Source organism: Micromys minutus, assembly GCF_963924665.1.
Source record: "Micromys minutus genome assembly, chromosome: 28".
Lineage (NCBI taxonomy): Eukaryota > Metazoa > Chordata > Mammalia > Rodentia > Muridae > Micromys > Micromys minutus.
Window position 1 is genome coordinate 13,805,589 of NC_137963.1, and position 19,579 is coordinate 13,825,167.

Below are 19,579 nucleotides of genomic sequence, written 5' to 3' on the forward strand. Positions count from 1 at the left end.
CCTTCAACTTCTTCAGTCCTTCCCCCAACTCTTCCATTGGTGTTCCTGAGCTCACTCTGATGATTGGCTGTGAGTATCTGCATCCATATCTGGCATCAATGGGAGAAGAGGCCCTTGGTCCTGTGGAGGCTTGTTGCCCAGCATAGGAGGATTCTACAAGAGTGACACAAGAGCAGACAATCGGAGAGCACTCTCTTAGAGGCAAAGGGGGATGTGATGGTGGTTTGCAGAGGGGAGACTGGGAAGGAAGGGACAACATTCAAAATGTAATTAAATAAAAGAACCAATTAATTTTTTAAAGTAAAAAAAAAGACCAATAGTACAGGATTCCAATGGACTTCAATTTCTCTTACTCCTTCTTCTTTGTGCTTTTCTGTATATGGGAATAAAAAACCTATAGCAAAGGTGAAATTTTGAAGGAAGAGAATAATTTTTATCATCAAAAGTATCTGTCACCCATTAGGAAGTGTGACCTTGTTGTAGTAGGTGTTTCACTGTGGCTGTGGGTTTAAGACCCTCACCCTAGCTGCCTGGAAGGCAGTAGTCTCATAGCAGCCTCCAGATTAAAATTTAAAACTCTCAGCTTCTGCCATACTCCTGCCTTGACGATAATGGACTGAAACTCTGAACCTGGAAGCCAGCCCTAATTAAATATTGTTCTTTATAAGAAAAAAAAAAAAAAAAAAAAAAAAAAAACAACCGAACAAACAAGCAAAAAAAGTATCTGTCCCTTTGGGGTAGCCAGCTAAGCTCTCTGGGCCACCGGATTTGCATCTGTAAATGGATTAGATTAGATGATTTACAGACCAAGTCCTGTGAAGCTGGAACATTCTATGATTCCTCTCCCCTGGGATCTAGCTGGACTGTAAATGGAGTGTTGCAAGGGTTGAAGATGTGAGGAAGAGTGATCTTGCGCTGACACAATGCTGGCTTCTGCCTTGCAAGAGCTTCCTGTTTGATGTCAGGCTTTTTATCAGAGTGTGTTTGTGCTCTCTCCAGGGCCTGCCTGGCCATCACACCCGCCCCCATGCTGTTCCCCAGAATTTTGGGAAACAGCCAGTGGATGTGAAGACTCAGAGGCAGGATTTCTTCCCAAGAACTGCCTAGATGGTGAAACTCACAATGTCCGGGGAGGTTTCCTGTTTTGTTTTCTAAAAGCTCAATTTATTATTGACAGAAACCAAAGCAACCACACACACAGAGAGAGAGAGAGAGAGAGAGAGAGAGAGAGAGAGAGAGAGAGAGAGAGAGAGGGAGGGAGGGAGGGAGGGAGGGAGGGAGGGAGGGAGGGAGGGAGGGAGGGAGGGAGGGAGGGAGGGAGGGAGGGAGGGAGGGAGAGAGAGAGGGAGAGAGAGACACTCACACACAAAACAGGATGTTCTCTTTGTTGGACTGCAACACAGTCTTCCCATTTGTGTCACTCTGTCCCATGGCCCTGGATTTCACTACTGTAGTAATTAAGCTTTTAGCTTTGGCTGAAGATGTTGAAGAATCTTTGCTTATAAGCAGTTAGCAGAACACACTGTATACACTGAAGAGGAACCTGCAAATGAGGGAGAACAGTTCTGATAGTCAATATAAACTCACACTTTCCTATCCAGTTCCTGTCTTTATGAATGGAGTGTCTTTTCTTAGGCTATTGGAAGGAACATTGGCTCTCAACATAGATTCAGGGATAAAGTAAGAATGATGTTCTTGCACTGGAGTCAATTTTGGCTCAAGTACTTTACTGCAAATATTTTGTGGAATAAACTTATATTAAAATAAATGTCTGAAATTTATATTTAACTGGACATGTTCTGATTTAATTTACTGAATTTGGGAATTAATCCCACTGATCTTCATGGTTAAACCAAAAGACCAGCACGTTTGTAAATGATGGAGGTGTAGGCTGACATTTTCCTTGTATCATTTTCTTGCTGTATGGTTTTGAAAGAAAAAGTTCTTCCTGCCCCAATATTTAGTCTTTCATCTGTCAATATAGGTTGTATTACATCACTTTTAAAACTGTTATGTAGATTACATTTTTTACAATACTTTTAATTTTTTTTGAAATTATAATATAATTACATCATCTTCTTTTCTTTTCTACCTCTATCTCCTTTCACATGCCTCTTACCTTGCTCTTTCTGTCATGACCATTTTCCCTTTAGTCATTACACACACACACACACACACACACACACACACACACACATACACACACACACAAACACATTTACAGTCATACTCACATATTCCTAAATACATAAATGCAACCTTCTTGGTTTTTATATTATGTTATGTGGATGTATATGATCACAAGGCTAACTGCTTGGTATTAGAAAACTATTTGGAAGTTCTCCCTTGGGGAAGACCATTTCTCCTACTGCCATCACACCATACTTTCCAGTAGTTCTTTGTTTGGGCTTTAGACTCTGTGAGCTTTCCCATTTCCTTGTTAGTATATCCACCGGGGTTATTATTGATTGGCTCTTTTATAGACAGTTTTATTGATGGGACTCATGAGAGTAGCATCTCTGATCTTTCTAGAAGACAAAAATCTCACAGCAAATTTCCCATTCCTTTTGCTCATAAAATCTTTCCTTCTCCCTTTCTTCAATGGTCTTGAAGCCTTAGGGATAGGAGTTATCAGTTGGGACTGGGTCCCAAGAGATCTTTTGTTTTTTGCCCTTTGCTTGGGTTTTCTGTAATAATTTCTGTCTGTTGTAAAGAGAAGAGTGTCTGATGAGAGGTGATAACTATATTCATCTGTGGGTATAAAGGTTAATATGCTAGATGTAAATTGGAATTATGCTGGTTTAATAAAATGGTGCTTACATGTTTTCTTCCAAGATTGATGTATTCATCAACCTCAGGTAATGACTACATTTTCAGTATCAGGCATGATTTCCTTCTTGTTGAGCTGGCCTTAAGTTCAGTTACAGAATTGTTACTTATCAGCAAGATACTCGAGCCACTATGGCACTCTCAAAATTATGCTGTAATACTGGTTATTGATATAATTTATGGGCATCACCATTGAGTAGAAATATTGCTTCCTTTTTTCCTTTGGGACTTTTGTTGTGATTTCTCAGGTCTTGAGACCTAGTCCTCAGAGAGGAGTCTTTAAGGTCAGATCCACTTTGGTTCTGTGTCCAAAATATGTGGTGTTTTCATCAATAGGAACCTTCATTTCATTTCTAGAATGCACCTAAAGGTGATACATTTATTTATACACACAGACTTATACGTATTATAAATCATTTTGATTAGATAATGATTCATCATGACTTTTCCAGGCACTGTTGCTGCCATTTTACCTTTATCCTACTCTCTCTAATTCATCTCCCTCTCTCTAATTGAATTCCTTCACAAAATTTTTTTTTTCAATTTTCCACTTTAACTACTTCTACACTGTTATCCCTTCTGGTCCCTTTTTTTACTTTTCTGGCTTCTAGCAATACTCCAGGTTGTACAGTCACATCTGCAAACTTGGGGCTAGGATTCCTAGATGAAACAGAAAATATGGTGCGTGTCTTTCTGGGTCTGGATTACTTCATTCAATATGATCTTTTCTAGTTATATCCATTTAGATATCCATCTAGTTATATATGAATTTATAAAATTCATAATTTTAGTTGTTTTCTAATGCTGAATAGTATTCCATGTGCATAAGCACCACATTTTGGTTATTCACTCATCGGTTGATGGACATTTGGGTCATTTCTGTTTTGAAGCTATTGTTTTTGTTATTGGTCTTTTTTTTGTTTATTATTACATTTAATCTTTTTTTTTCTTTTATAGTCTAGTCATTTTCCCCATCCTGGTCCACCCTAAAGCATTCCTCATCCTATTCCTCCTCTCTCTGTCTCCAAAGAATACCTGCATCCCACCCACACACACCTTTTTACTTCACACCACCCCTTCACTCCACACTACCCTTCCAGGCTTGTCCACACCTTTCCCCCCCCAAACCACCCTTCCAGGCCTCTCCACACCTCCCCCCCAAACCACCCTTCCAGGCCTCTCCATTTCCTGGGGTGTCAAGTCACTCAAGGGCTAGGTGCATCTTTTCTGAGTCCACTGCTGTATATGTGTCAGGGGCCACAGACCACCTAGTGTATGCTGATCAGTGTATGCAGCTCAGTGTCTGAGAGATCTCAGGGGTCCAGGTCATTTGAGATTGCTGATCTTCTCATGAGGTTGCGATTCTCCTCAGCGTTTCCATCCTTTCCCTAATGAAAACAGAGGGCATCCCGACTTCACTCCATAGCTTGGGTATAAGTACTGTATAAGTCTCAATCAGCTGCTTGTTGGGCCACTTAGAGGGCAGTTGTACTCGGCTCCTGTCTGCAAACACACGATAGCATCAGTAAATAGTGTCAGACATTGCAGGTTCCCCCACCCCAGGATACATTCCAATTTGGGTGGGTCACTGAACAGTTTTTTCCCCAGTCTCTTCTCCATTCTTGTCACTGGAGTTCTTTTAGACCAAAACAATTCTGGATCAGAATTATTGACAGTGGGATGGCAACTTCTTCCTTCTACTTGATGCCTTGTCTTCCTACTGGAGGTGAACTCTACTACTTCCCTCTCCCAACTTTTGGACATGTCATTTAAAGTCCCTCCCTTTGAGTCCCAAGAGTCTCTCACCTCCCAGGTCTTTGATACATTCTAGAGGGTCTCCCACATCTCATCTTGAAACTGTTGTTAAAAGAGTATCAACAAATATGGCAGAACAAGTATCTATGGTATAAAATGCCAAGTCCTTTGGGCACATAGTAGGGAGTGGCATAGTTGGGTCGTATGATACATTTATTTTCAGCATTTTGAGCGTTTTTCTCACTGATTTCCAAAGTGGCTGGACCATGTTGCAGTTCCACCAAGAGTGAGAATGAGGGTTTCCTTCCTTCATCTTCTCTAGCATTTGCTGTCAGCTGTTTTGATGATCTTTGCTATGTTATAGCTGAAGTATGAGGAAGTCTCATAGTTATTTTGATTTTCATTTCCCTAATTTGTAGAAATGATGCAATGATGGACATTTTCAGATATGCAGATATTTTTAAACCAGTTTTTAGGTTTTGTTTTTCTTTCTCCCTTCCTTCCTTCCTTTCTTCCTTCCTTCCTTCCTTCCTTCCTTCCTTCCTTCCTTCCTCCCTTTCTTTTTTAGATTATCTGTTCAGATTCCAAGCCCATTTTTGAATGGATCATTTGTTTTCTTTTTTTCATTATTTATTTTGTTCAATTTTTTAGCTCTGCTATTGTTGCTGTTCACACATTCTGGATATTAATACTCTGTAAGATGTATAGCTGGTAAATATTCTCTCTCATTCTGTGAGCTTCATCTTCAGTAAGTTGATTGTATCTTTTTGTTACCTTTAATGCAGTTTTTTAAAAAAAGTTTTATAAAGTTCCACTTGTTAAATGTTGGCCTCTGCTCCTAAATAAATTGAGTACTATTGAGAGAACTTTTGCTTACATCTGTGTCCTGTAATGTGTCGCCTATGTTTTCTTCCAATAGTTCTAGGTTTCACAAGTAGGTTTCTTATCCATTTGGAGTTGGTTTTTATGTATGACAACAGTTGCAGATCTAATTTCATTCTTTTAAATGGGAACATCCAGTTTCCCAAGCACTATTTGTTGAAGATGCTCTCTTTTCTCCACTGTATATTTTGTTCTTTGTCAAATATAGGGTGGCTGTGGTTATGCAAATTCATGTTTGGGTCTTCAATATTTTTTTCCATTTTCTACATGTCTGCCTTGTGCAAATGTATGTTTTTACTTATGCCTCTGCAGTATATCTTGAAATCTAGAATGACAGTTTCTCCATCATTGCTCCTTTGGCTTAGGATTGTGGCCTTTAAATATTTTGGCATTGCATTCGAGTGCTTCATGAGCCCGACTCAGGAGAAATTTGTTAATGTGTTCATCTCTCACAGAAGTAAGGGCATCAGGGAAGAATCTGGAGTCTTTCTGTTCATGCCTCTTTGTAAAGTACTCAGTCTTTTTTTTGATCATCAGTTGTCAATATGTTGGTGGTGACCACCTTGGTAAACCTCTATTTCCACAAATATTTGTATTATGGTTCATAATAGTAGCAAGATTACAGTTACAAAGTACAGATGAAAATAATGTAATGGTGTGTGTATGGGGTGACCACAACATGAGGAACTCTATTAAGGGATTGCAGCACTAAGAAGGAGGAGAACCACTTCTCTAGATCTCTGTGGCCTCTGAGGAGCTAAGGATCCATATCCGCTATATCCAAATGTTCTCGACTGTTTTTGGATAATGAGGAATGTAAAAAAGTAGTGATATCAGAGCCGTTAATTATACTTGGTGATAGATACTACGCAACGTCTACTTGTAGCGCATAGAGAAAGCAATGTAAAAGGAAAAGTAATATTCATGCCTGGCCCAGCATAAATAAGCAAAAGATCAACTTTTTCTAGAGTTTTCGAGTTTCAAAGAGTTGAGTCCCATATTTTCCATTTCCAAAATTATGAAATGTCAGTGCAAGTAATGTGATATGAGCAGGGCATTTTCTCAAGCACCATACCCATGTTGCTAGCATCTTCCATACTAAAACAATCCTAAAGACTACCGTAAAGATGTGAGCCTGTCATCTATAGGGTGTAGACAACTCCTTTCAAGTTTCCTTTATCATCTAATATTAATGTTCAATTTTAAGTGAGCATTTATTTATTCATTAAATACTAACTGGATCAATAAGGTCTTAAAAGAGTCCACTTTGGAAGACTGTCAGTTCTTTGCCCCTGGTAACCATTAGGGTTAAAATTGGATGGCTAAGACAGACACAGAGATGTGGTGGTAGGAGTGACTTAGTGTCACAGTGTCCAAAAGAACATGATCAATCTCAAGTTTAAGGGAAAGTCTTGAGATAAAACAATAACTATTGACTTGGCGTTCAATGAAAATGCAGAATTTCAGGCCTAAAATTGGATAACTTTTTAAAACACAAAAAGCAACATTAGCATTGAATAGACCAGTAACCTAAACAAAGATTAGCAGAGCAAAAGCCAATCTTCCCACCTACTAGCATTGTCAACTAATCTCTCTCTCTCTCTCTCTCTCTCTCTCTCTCTCTCTCTCTCTCTCTCTCTCTCTTTCTCTCTCTCTCTCACTCTCTCTCTCCCTCTCTCTCTCCCCCCTGTAACGTGCTATACATTTTTATATATTTTTATTTATTTGATTTATTTATTTAATTTATTTATTTTATTAGATACTCTCTGTATTTACATTTGAAATGTTATCCCCTTCCCCCATACTTTCTCATGACCCCCCCCTCCACTTGTCTTCATGATGGTGCACTCACTTCTAATCACCCTCCCCACTCCATTGCCTTGGCATTTCCCTACATAGGAAAAAATGTGCCATCCCTGGACCAAAGGCCTCTTGTCACATTGATGCCAGACACTGCTGTCTTCAGCTACATCTGCACCTGGAGCCATAGGTCTCTTAATGTGTGTTCACATTGGGAGGTGTGGAGGGTTTAGTTGGTTGATAATGTTGTTCTTCCCATGAGGTTGCAATACCCAAGCATACATCTGATAGAGGGCTAATATCCAATATATACAAAGAGCTCAAAAAATTAGACTCCAGAGAATTAAACAATCCTATTAAAAATGATGTACAGAGCTAATCAAAGAATTCTCAACTGAGGAATACTGAATGGCTGAGAAGCACCTGAAGCTCAACATCCCTAGTCATCAGGGAAATGCAAATCAAAACAACCTTGAAATTCTACCTCAAATCAGTCACAATGGCTAAGATCAAAAACTCAGATGACAGGAGATGCTGGTGAGGATGTGGAGAAAGACAGACACTCCTCCACTGTTGGTGGGGTTGTAAGCTGGTACAACCACTCTGGAGATCAGTCTGGCAGTTCCTCAGAAAATTGGACATAGTACTACCTGAAGACCTAGTATTTCCACCCAAAGATGCTTCAATATTTAACAAGGACCTATGCTCCACCATGTTTCTAGCAGCCTTATAATAAATAGTCAGAAACTGAAAAGAACCCAGATGCCCTTCAACAAAGGAATGGATACAGAAAGTATGGAACATTTCCACAATAGAAACAATGACTTAATAAAATTCCTAGGCAAATGGATGGAACTAGGGACTATCATCCTGAGTGAGGTAACCCAGTCACAAAAGAACACATATGGTATGCACTCACTGATAAATGGATACTAGCCTCTTGCTATTCTTTTAAAGTATTGTTGACATTGTTAGTATACTACAAAAGCAGTATTAATTGTGACAGAAACCACCACAATGCTGAGATGTTTTCTTTGTGGCCCCATATGGGATGATTTGTTGTTTTCTAATTGAATAAACAGGAATTGACTCCTAGGGGGAGTTGATAGCAGTGAAATGATAATGTATACTGAAGGTTCTAAAACTTGTGTAAGCTCAGTTTAGAAAGGAGTCTAGGAACATAGGTAAGGAGTTTAGACTTAATCCTGAATACTGTGGGCATTTTCATATTTTTAAACAGGGTCATGAAATGCATTGGGGCCAGGTATTGGGTGAGATTGGGAGGGCTCCCAGGGACTAAACCACCAACCAATGATTGCACATGGCGAGATCCATGGCTCCAGCCACACATGTAGCAGGGGATAGCATTGTCTGACATCAATAGGAGCAGAAGCCCTTGGTCCTATGAAGGCACACTTCCCCAGTGTAGGGAAATGCCAGGGTGGTGAGGTGGGAGTGGGTGGATGGGAGTGGGAGCATCTTCATAGAGGCATTGGAATGGGAAGGGAGGATGAGAGGAAGGAAGAAGATGACATTTGAAATATAAGTACATAAAATATCCAATAAAAAAGAAAGGGTATCCATTGACTGGAGTAAATGATTTGGTCTTACTTCTGTTACTGCCTGTGGATTCCTTCAATAACTTTTTGTGTGCTTAAGTTTTCCATATATAAAATAAGAATAACAGTGATATCGATCATGTGGATCTATTGTAAAGAAAAGCTATGTTAATAAGTAGAGTACCAGGGACAAGAGATATTCCCAACAAATTATCATGCTATTAGCATTATGTGTTAATAATTATTCTGGAAGCTTGGAAATGCAAGAACCCAAAGAACAAGGTCACAGAGTTTAAGCTCGAATGCCACTGCAAACTTTGGGTGGGGTTAACATCATAACCCTTAATATAACTTTATTGTCAGTCATCTATTCTGTCATTCCCTCAGGCCTTCAAGAATGCACTGATGAGTTCTTACTGGTGTTCTGGTAAAGGAGATGTGATCGATGACTGGTGCAGGTGTGACCTCAGTGCCTTTGATGCCAGTGGGCTTCCCAATTGTAGCCCCCTTCCACAGCCGGTGTAAGTATGTATGGCCCCTCTACCTTCGCCTATCCATTTCCGTTGGCTCACACTCTTGTACTAGCAGACATAGCTATAATTCTGTCCAGTTCTCAGGGTGCCCATCCAGATCATTAAAACCTCTGGGGCTTCCCTTCAGAAAGAAGGAGTTCTTATAGTATAGAAATGTGACCCATGTACTGAGTTTGTAGAATATAATGTTTTAAAATTATGTCTTGTGATCCATTTCTCCTTCCTGTGCTTACCCATTAACCACTTCTTTGCTAGGCAAATAACTTGCTTTGCCAACTTTGAACACTGCAGCTCCAGAGTCAAAGAAACTTATAGAACCTCTCTTACTTTCATTTATTTCCAGCCATTTATTCTGGTCACTTTCTGGGTGTCAGTTGCTGAGTAAGAAAATGCCAATGATCAAGACAGAGAAAAATCTGCATCTTTAGGAAGATGGTAGTGAGGTAGGAAAGGCAAACAGTTAAAGAAAATAAGACACAGTTTAAAGCTAAATTAGAAACTAGAGAAAAACAAAAATTGTTCATGAGAAGACTCATGGGCATGCTTTAGACAGAAGAGGGGGTAATAAAGAATCACCACCAAAGGGATCTGAATTATAAAAGGTGGCATTAGCTAGGTAACAAGTACTGATAACCATGGTTTAGGGAGGTAGGAAAACCTATTAGAGAGAGGTACCTGACACAGGAAATTTATTTGAGGAAGCTAAGGAAGGTCATCTGTTTGGAGAAGTGTGGTTAAAAAGAAGGGCTGTAAAGGGAAATGGTCAGGAGTCAGAGTCCCATAAAACAGCTCTGTAGGAAGAGAAAACCGACACCATAAGGTTATCTCTGTAGACATGGCATGGTATAGTGACTCAAAGGAAAAAACATGGATCTAAGGTAAACTAAGTTTCCAAGATGATTTTTGTTTGTTTTGTTGTATAAACTTGTGTAAATTGTTTTCCATTGGAAGCCTTACTTTTCCTACTTTATTAAATGAGAGAATTGCACATCATTGTCCCCAAAAGACAAGTTCAGTAGTAACCTTCCACAATTATTTTTCTTATTGCTTTATAGAGAGATTTATTCCAAATATCCCTCTTTTGTTTTTGAGAGAGTATTAAGTACCAGTTGTAGAGACTTGAGGATATTAAAAGTTGACTATTGGGCTGGAGAGATGGCTTAGTGGTTAAGAATACATAGATACTTTTTGTATCTATGATTTGTTGATGAACAAACAGAAGCTTTGAAAACTAGTTTATTTAAGGCCATGCAAAAACTGTAGGAACAGATGGAATCATGAGTTGAACCTAGGATAAAACTTCCACAAGTCTTTAGGGCCCTGGATGCAAGTAAGACAGCAAATGAACAACCTTCTTTGTCATCCCCCATTAGGTTACGGCTTTCTCCAACAGTGGAGCCTTCCAGCACTGTGGTTTCTCTGGAGTGGATAGATGTTCAGCCAGCTATTGGAACCAAAGTCTCTGACTATATTCTGCAGCACAAGAAAGTGGATGAATACACAGATACTGATCTATACACAGGTAAGTACTTTTCCATCTGGGGGGGGGGAGAGTAAGACAGAAGATGAAACCAGATCTTCTAATGTCTTTGTTTACTTGGTGTGACCTGTCTTGAGAAGACCCTGAGAATTTTTGGTGAGGTTTTGAATAAATAACAGCAACACATTGTAGTTGGACAGAGCTACTCTGATGTGAATAGTCAGCATCTTGTGTTATTGGAAGACTACTCTATCTGAAGAGGACTTGACCTTTATCCATTTGAGAAAGGTCAATGGATCTTGGGTTTAAAAACATTTGTACATAAATATCCTATTCTGGGCCTGAGACTATTCAAGAAATATCCTTTCCTGATGAGATGTAATAGGGGCTGGTCTTCATAAATGAATGTTATGTAAATGAGGACTAGAGATGATTCAAGCATCCAGCAGCTTTGAGGAATGTGACTTTTAAGAGAGCTCCATTTGGTTGCCACTGAGAGCATTAACTCTGTGTTTTCCTCTATCTCTGACATGGCAATAAAAAGACTTGAACTGTACACCTATGCTTCACACTCTACTGTGACTGTCAAGCAGTCGTTACTCTTTCCCTGATTGGGTGTTTGCTTTCTGTGCCACACAATGACCTACTTACGTTGTTCAGCATCTCCTAGAAAGGCTCCATATTTGAAGGGACTGGTGTGTTGTACTTGTCTTACAGATCATATAATTAAGGCCAACCCAAAGTTATCCATCCAGTGTCCTCTCCACAAGACCATAGAACTAATCAAGTAGTGAAATATTGCAATCTTAAAAAGTATAAATGTTTTGTTACTCAGTTACATTAAAATAATTCTAGAGACGACATATTTCTTAAATATGAATTCTCCATATTTACCATAAAATCTGAGTCTAGTATTCAAACATTTGTTGGATGAATAAATAACAAATAAAATAAAACTTAATTGTTTCAATTTTGTTTTGGTTCCCCTCTCTCTTTTTTTTTTGTCTATATTATTTTGTTCTCTGAACTATTTTTGCTTTAATTCCTCTGAAGCTAGGAAGAATATGATATACATAGTCATCCTTGGGTTGTAGATGACAGGAGATAACTCATTCTCGAGAACTGAGGAGTTTTAGTTTGATAAAGTTGTTTACTGGGGGGTCCTTAGGGACTTTATATCTATGTTGCTAATGGAATTTGAGCTGCATGTATCTTCTCATATAATTTACCATTTTCATTGGAAGTACTATCAAATTTTACTTTACATACAATAAACTTGGTTTTTAGATCATTTACATTTAACCTGAAATGTATGGCTAGGTTTTACCTCATCATTTTGTTAAATAGTTTTTTATTGTTATTTTATTAGATATTCTCTATAGTTACATTTCAAATGTTATCTCCTTTTCCCCTACTCTCATCCCAACCCCTCCACTTGCTTCCAGGAAAGTGCTTTCTCCCCCAGTCACCATCACAAACTCAGTGCCTTGGCATTGCCCTACAAGGTGAAAGCACACATTCAATGGACCAAAGATCCCCTTCTCCCATTCATTCCAGACAATGTTAATCTTTTCTACATATGTGACTGAAGCCATGGTCTCTCCATGCATGCTCATCGGTTAAAGTTTTAGTCCCTGGGATTTCTGGAAGGTTTGGTTGATTGATAATGTTCTTCTTCCCATGGAGTTGCAAATCCTTTCAGCACCTTCAGTCCTTTCTCTAGCTCCTTCATTGGGGTGTCTAGGTTCAGTCCAATGGTTAGCTGCAAGCATCCTCAACTGTATCTGCATGGCTCTGGCAGGGCCTCTGAGGAGACATCATATATGGTTCCTGTCAATAAGCACTTATTGGCACTGGCAATAGTGCATGGGTTTGGTGGCTGCATATGGGGTGGATCCCAAGAAGAGGCAGCCTCTGAATGTTCTTAACTTCAATCCCTACTCTTCTATTTTACCTTGTATTTACTCCCATCAGTGTTTTGTTCTCCTTTCTTTTTTATAATTAAACAACATTATTTTAAAAAACAGAGATAAATGTACAGATTTTAAAAGCATTTTTGTATAAAACCATATGAATATATTTTTTGTCAGTACTTGATTTTTTTAAAGGTTTGATAGTATGCATTGAAAACTTAACAGTTACAATGAGCATAAAGTACATGTAAAACAAAATGTAACATGGAAGTAGTCAAAGTTTTCTTGGTTTGTAAAGATAAAATATAGTGATTTTTAAGTACAAAAGATAGCCACAGGCTGCATTCTTAGCTCTTGAATTATTAATGATTTAATATCTAGGTGTATCACACACTGAGAGGGTGCTATACACTTATTTTGTTTTCTAAGAAGGACTGAGGCTTCCACATTTTGGCTTTTTTTTTTTTTTTTTTTTTGAGCTTTATATGGTTTGTGAGTTGTTTCTTGGATATTCAGAGATTTCTGGGGTTAGTATCCAATTATCAGTTACTTCGTATCATATCATGTCTGTTCTTTTGTGACTGGGTTACCTCACTCAGGATGATTATTCTCTAGATGCATCCATTCGTCTAGAGATTTCATAAAGTCATTGTTTCTAATAGCTGAGTAGTACTCCATTGTGTAAATGTACTACAATTCCTGTATCCATTCATCTACTGAAGGACCTATGAGTTCTTTCCAGCTTCTGGCTATTATAAATAAGGCTGCTATAAACATGGTGGAGCATGAGTTCTAGTTATATGTTGGAGCATCTTTGAGGTATATGCCAAGAAGTAAAATAGCTGGGTCTTCAGGTAGTACTATGTCCAATTTTCTGACAAACTGCAAGACTGATCTTCAGAGTGGTTGTACCAGCTTACAACCCCAACAGTGGAAGAGTGCTCTTTCTCCACATCCTTGCCAGCATCTGCTGTCATCTGAGTTTTTGATCTTAGTCATTCTGACTGGTGTGAGGTAGAATCTCAGGGTTGTTTTGATTGTAAATCCCAGGTGACTAGGGATGTTGAGCATTTCCTTAGCTGCTTCTCAGTCAGTATTTCTCAGTTGAAAATTCTTTGTCAAAGTTTTCTTGATGTGTAAGGATTGAGCATAATGTTTTTTTTTTTTCCCTTGAACTTCACACAGTCTGTGAGTTGTTTCTGGGGTGTTCAGAATTTTCTGTTTTACATGTACTTTTTGCTCACTGTAACTAGTAAGACCTTAATGCATACTATCAAACCTTTGGGGAAAAAAAAAGTCAAGCACTGACAAAAATGTATTTGTATACTTTTATGCAAAAATGCTTAAAATTTGTTCTTTTATCTTTGTTTTTTAAAATAAAGTTGTTCAAAAAAAGAGAATTCTTTGTTTAGCTCTATACATTTTTTAATAGGATTGTTGGATTCTCTGGAGTCTAACGTCTTGAGTTCTTTGTATATATTGACTATTAGACCTCTATCAGATGTGGGATTGGTAAAGATCCTTCCCCAGTGTGTTGGCTGCCATTTTCTTTTCTTGACAGTGTCCTTAGCCTTACATAAACATTGCAATCTTATGAAGTCCCATTTATTGATTCTTGATCTTAGAGCATAGCCCATTTTTGTTCTATTTAGGAAAATTTCCCCTGTGCCTATGTGTTCTAAGTGTTTCCCCACTGTCTCTTCTAATAGTTTCAGTGCACCTGGTTTTATGTGGACATCTTTGATCCACTTGCACTTGAGCTTTGTATAAGGAGATAGGAAAGGATCGATTTGCATTCTTCTGCAGGCTGACTGCCAGTTGAAACACCATTTTTTGAAGAGGCTATCCTTAATTTTTTGAATGTTCTCAGCTCCTTTGTCAAAGATCAAGTGACTATTTGTGTGGAAGTTTATTTTTGGATCTTCTATTCTATTCCACTGGTCAACCTGCCTATCTCTGTAACAATACCATGTGTTTATGTTTGTTTGTTTGTTTTGTTTTGTTTTTAAACACAATTGCTTTGTAATATAGCTTGAGGTCAGGGATGGTCATTCCCACAAAAGTTCTTTTATTGTTGAGAATAGATTATGCTATCCTAAATTTTTTGTTATTTTAGATGAATTTTCAAATGGCTCTTTCCAACTCTAAGAAAAATTGAGGTGGAATTTTAATGGGATTGCATTGAATCTGAAAATTGCAACTTTTACAGTGTTGATCCTTTCAATCCATGAGCATGGGAGATCTTTCCATCATCTGAGATCTTCAGTTTCCTTCTTTAGAGATCTGGCGTTCCTGTCATACAAAACTTTCACTTGCTTAGTTAGGGTCACACCAAGGTATTTCATATTGTTTGTGACTATTGTGAAGAGTATCTTTTCCCTAATTTCTTTCTCAGCATGTTTGTCCTTTGAGTAGAGAAGGGCTACTGATCTGTTTGAGTTAGTTTTGTATCCAGCCACTTTGCTGAAGTTGTTTATCAGCTGGTAAATTTCTCTGGTGAAATTTTTGTGGTCACTCATGAATACTATGATGTCATCAGTAAATAGTGATATTTTGGCTTCTTTCTTTTCAATTTGTATTCCCTTGATTTTCTTTTGTTTTCTAATTGCTCTTGCCAGGACTTCCAGTACTATATTGAATAGGAAGGGGGAGAGTGGGCAGCCTTGTCTAGTCTCTGATTTTAGTGGGATTGCTTCAATTTCTCACCATTTAGTTTGATGTTGGGTACTGGTTTGCTGTATATTGCTTTTACTATTATTACTTCAGTTTTTATGAGAGAAATTGGTATAGAGTTCTTTTTCTTTGTAGGGTCTTTATATGGTTTAGGAATGAGAGTAATTGTGGCTTTGAAGAATGAGTTGGGCACTGTTCCTTGTGTTTCTATTTTATTTAATAGTTTGGAAAGTATTGGTATTAGGTCTTCTATGGAGGTCTGATAAAATTCTGCACTGAACCCATCTGGTCCTGAGCTTTTCTTTTTTTCTTTTCTTTTCTTTCTTTCTTTTTTTTCTTTTTTTCCTTTTTCTTTTTTTTTCTTTTTTTTTTTTCTTTTTTCTTTTTGGAGGAGAGAGGTTTTTGATGACTGCTTCTATTTCTTTAGGTGTTATGGGACTGTTTAGATGGCTTTCTGATTCTGAATTTACTTTGGTATCTGACATATGTCTAGAAATTTGTCCATTTCCTCTATATTTTCCAATTTTGTTGAGTATATGCTTTTGTAGTAGGATCTGAGGATTTCTTAACTTTCTTCAGTTTCTGTTGTTATGTCTCTCCTTTCATTCTGATTTTGTCAATTTGGATACTCTCTCTGTGCCCTCTAGTTAGTCTGGCTAAGTGTTTTTTAATCTTGTTGAGTTTCTCAAAGAACTAGTACTGGTTTTGTTGATTCTTTTTGTAGTACATTTTGTTTGTACTTGGTTGAATTCAGCTCTAAGTTTGATTAATTTCTGCCATCTACTCCTTTTGGGTGTTCACCTTGTTTTTGTTGTAGAGCTTTCAGGTGTGCTGTCAAGCTGCTAGTATATGTTCTCTCCAGTTTCTTTTTGGAGATACTCAGAGCAACGAGTTTTCCTCTTAGCACTGACTTTTATTGCATCTCATAAGTTTGTGTATATTGTGCCTTCATTTTCATTAAATTTTAAAAAATCATGATTTTTTTCTTTATTTCTTTATTGACCAAGTTATCATTGAGTAAAGCATTGCTCAGCTTCCATGTTTATGTTGGCTTTTTGTTGTTGTTGTTATTAAAGACCAACCTTAGTCTATGGTGATAGGATCGAATGCATGAGATTATTTCCTTGTTTTGCATCTGTTGAGGCCTGTTTTGTAATTGACTATACGGTAAGTTTTGGAGAATGTACCATGAGATTCTGAAAAGAATGTATAATCTTTTGTTTTAGGATGAAATGTTCTATACATGTCTGTTAAATCTATTTGGTTCATAACTTCTGTTAGTTTCACTATGTCTCTGTTCAGTTTCTGCTTCTCTGATCTGTCCATTGATGAGAGTGGAGTGTTGAATTCTCCCACTATTATTGTGTGTTGCGAAATATATGCTTTGAGCTTTAGTAGAATTTTTTTTTTTTTTTTTTTTTTTTTTTTTTGTGGATGTGGGTACCCTTGTATTTGGAGTATAGATGTTGTTCAGGACTGAGAGTTTATCCTGAGAGATTTTTCCTTGATGAGTAAAAAGTGTCATTCCTTATTTTTTGATAACTTCTGGTTAAAAATATATTTTATTTGATATTAGAATGGCTATTCTTGCTTTTTTCTTGGGACCATTTTCATTGAAAGTTTTTTTCCCAGCCTTTTACTTTGAGGTAGAGTTTGTCTTTTTCTCTAAGGTGAGTTTTTTGTATGCAGCAAAATGCCAGATCTTATTTATGTATCCAGAATAATAGTCTATGTCTTTTTAGTAGGGAATTGAGTCTATTGATATTAAAAGATATTCAGGAATAGTGATTGTTGTTTCCTGATATTTTTGTTGTTAGAGACAGAATTATGCTTGTGTGCTTTTCTTATTTTGGGTTCCTTGCAAGAAGATTATTTTCTGGCTTTTTCTAGTGTGTAGTTTTTTTTTTTTTTTTTTTTTTTTTTTTTTTTTTTTTTTTTTTCTTGTTTTAGAGTTTTCCATCTATTATCCTTTGTAGGGCTGGACTTTTGGACAGATATTGTATAAATTTGGTTTTGTTCTGGAATATCTTGGCTTTTCCATCTATGGTAATTGAGAATTTTGCTGGATATAGTGCCTGGGCTGGCATTTGGGTTTTCTTAGGATCTGTATGACGTCTGTCCTGGATCTCCCAACTTTCATAGTCTCCGTTGAGAAGTCTTGAGTAATTCTGATCAGTTTGGCTTTATATGTTACTTTTTTTTTTTCTTCTGTTACTGCTTTTAGGATTCTTTCTTTGTTTTGAACATTTGGTATTTTGATTATTATGTGTAGGGAGGAATTTCTTTTCTGGTTTAATCTATTTGGAGTTCTGTTGCTTTCATGTATGTTCATGGTCTTCTTTTTCTTTAAGTTGGGAAAGTTTTCTTCTGTGATTTTGTTGAAGTTATATAGTGGGCCTTTTAGTTGGTAGTCTTTGCTCTCTTCTACACATATTATTTGTAGGTTTGGTCTTCTCATTGTCTCATGCATTTTTTGGATGTTTTGAGTTAGGGGCTTTTTGTGTTTTGCATTTTCTCTGACTGATGTGTCAATGTTTTCTATGTTACCTTCTAACCCTTAGATTCTCTCTTCTATCTCTTGTATTCCCTTGGTAACGCTTGTATCTGTGACTTTTGATTTCTTTTTTAGGTTTTCTATCTCTAGGGTTGTCTCCCTTTGTGATTTTATTGTTTCTCATTCTGTTTTCTATTTCTTCACCTGTCTGGTTGTGTTTTCCTGTAGCTCTTTGAGGGTTATTATTTTTTTTTTTTTTTTTTGATGTTGTTGTTGTTTCCTCTTTAAGGACTTCTACTTGTTTATTTGTCTTCCCCTGCATTTTTTCTAAGGGAGTTAGTTATTCATGCACTGGAGGACATCCATCATCATCATGAAGTATGATTTTAATCCAAAATCTTGTTTTTCTGGTGTGTTGGGATATTCACTACCTGCTAAGGAGAGAGAACTGGGTTCTGATGGTGTCTGGTTGTCTTGGCTTCCATTGCTTAGGTTCTTGCTCTTGAAAATTGCCATTTTATTATCTGTCATGCTATGTGATCTTGTTGTCTTTGACTGGATCTCTTCTCTCCTGAGGGTCTTTGGGCCTGTGGGCTCAGCAAGGAGATTGTTCTTGGGTGTTCAGCTCTCTGTGAGTAGGCTGTGTGTTCAGATGGCGGTGGACCTGCTCTGGCTCTGGGCACAGCTGAGTGCCATAACAGTTTGTTTCCAGGCAGCATAGTGCTACCTGGGCCATGAGAGCTCCTGGTCATTTCTTCCCAGATAGTCAGTGGGGAGTAAGTGAGGATTCAGCCATGGGCTCAGCAGGGAGAGCACTCCTAAGGCTACACTGGTTACTCTGTGGGCAGGCCATGAGTCCTGATTGTGGTGGCTTGATTTTGGCTCCCATTTTCTTTTATTTTAGTGATTGTTTTATGTTTTACCACTTTATACCTGTCTTTTATGATTTCAGAATATCTTCTTCTTCATTTAATAAATGAGACTCTTTCATTTATTTGTTTTTGGCATCACTATAAGGTTATGATTATCAACATTTTACACTTTAATAATTATTAATAATTTTGAGAATTTCATACATGGGTACTATATTTATAACAATATTACTACCCAATATTCTATCAAATTCCTGATATGTTTTCCCTATTCCCTCATAATTTTATGATCACTTATTCTTCAATTATTATTGTCTGTCTCTTTCTTTCTCATCCCCACTTTTATATACATACACATGCTGCTGAGTCCCATTTACTATTGCTTATATGTATATGCATTTAGGAATACATACTTGGGATTAGATAAATATCAGCTGGATTTTCTCTGTAGAATACTGATTCTCCTTCTACTCGGATCTTTTAGTTGACTGTAGTTTTCCATCAAGACATGGAGCCATGTGAGATTTCTTTTATCCACACTGGATTATTAAACAGCATTGCCATTGTTTGGGTTATTCATCTCGTGGTCCCCATTGATTATTTTTCTTTTCCTTTTCCTTTATTGTCTAATTTTTATTTACATTTCAAATGTTATTCCCTTTTTTTGGTTTCCTCTCCGCACCCCTCTTTCCAATAATCCCTCTAACTGCTTCTATGAAGGTACTCTCCCTCTATCCCCCACACCCACTCCTACCTCAACACCCTGGCATTTCCCAACACTAGGGAAAA

The 19,579-nt window shown here is 37.6% G+C and overlaps 1 protein-coding gene across 6 annotated transcripts in view; it reads left to right on the forward strand.

The window, feature by feature from the left end:
• The window catches only part of ASTN2 (astrotactin 2), a gene marked incomplete at both ends in the record, with an annotated part of 945,572 nt that overhangs the window by 769,226 nt on the left and 156,767 nt on the right, over window positions 1–19,579 (forward strand). For all 6 annotated transcript variants that reach the window (XM_080940102.1, XM_080940100.1, XM_080940099.1 and 3 more), the window contains 2 exons: window positions 9,213–9,346; window positions 10,732–10,880. In XM_080940102.1, the coding sequence (XP_080796228.1) occupies window positions 9,213–9,346; window positions 10,732–10,880 (283 nt within the window). The remainder of the gene's footprint in view (window positions 1–9,212; window positions 9,347–10,731; window positions 10,881–19,579) is intronic.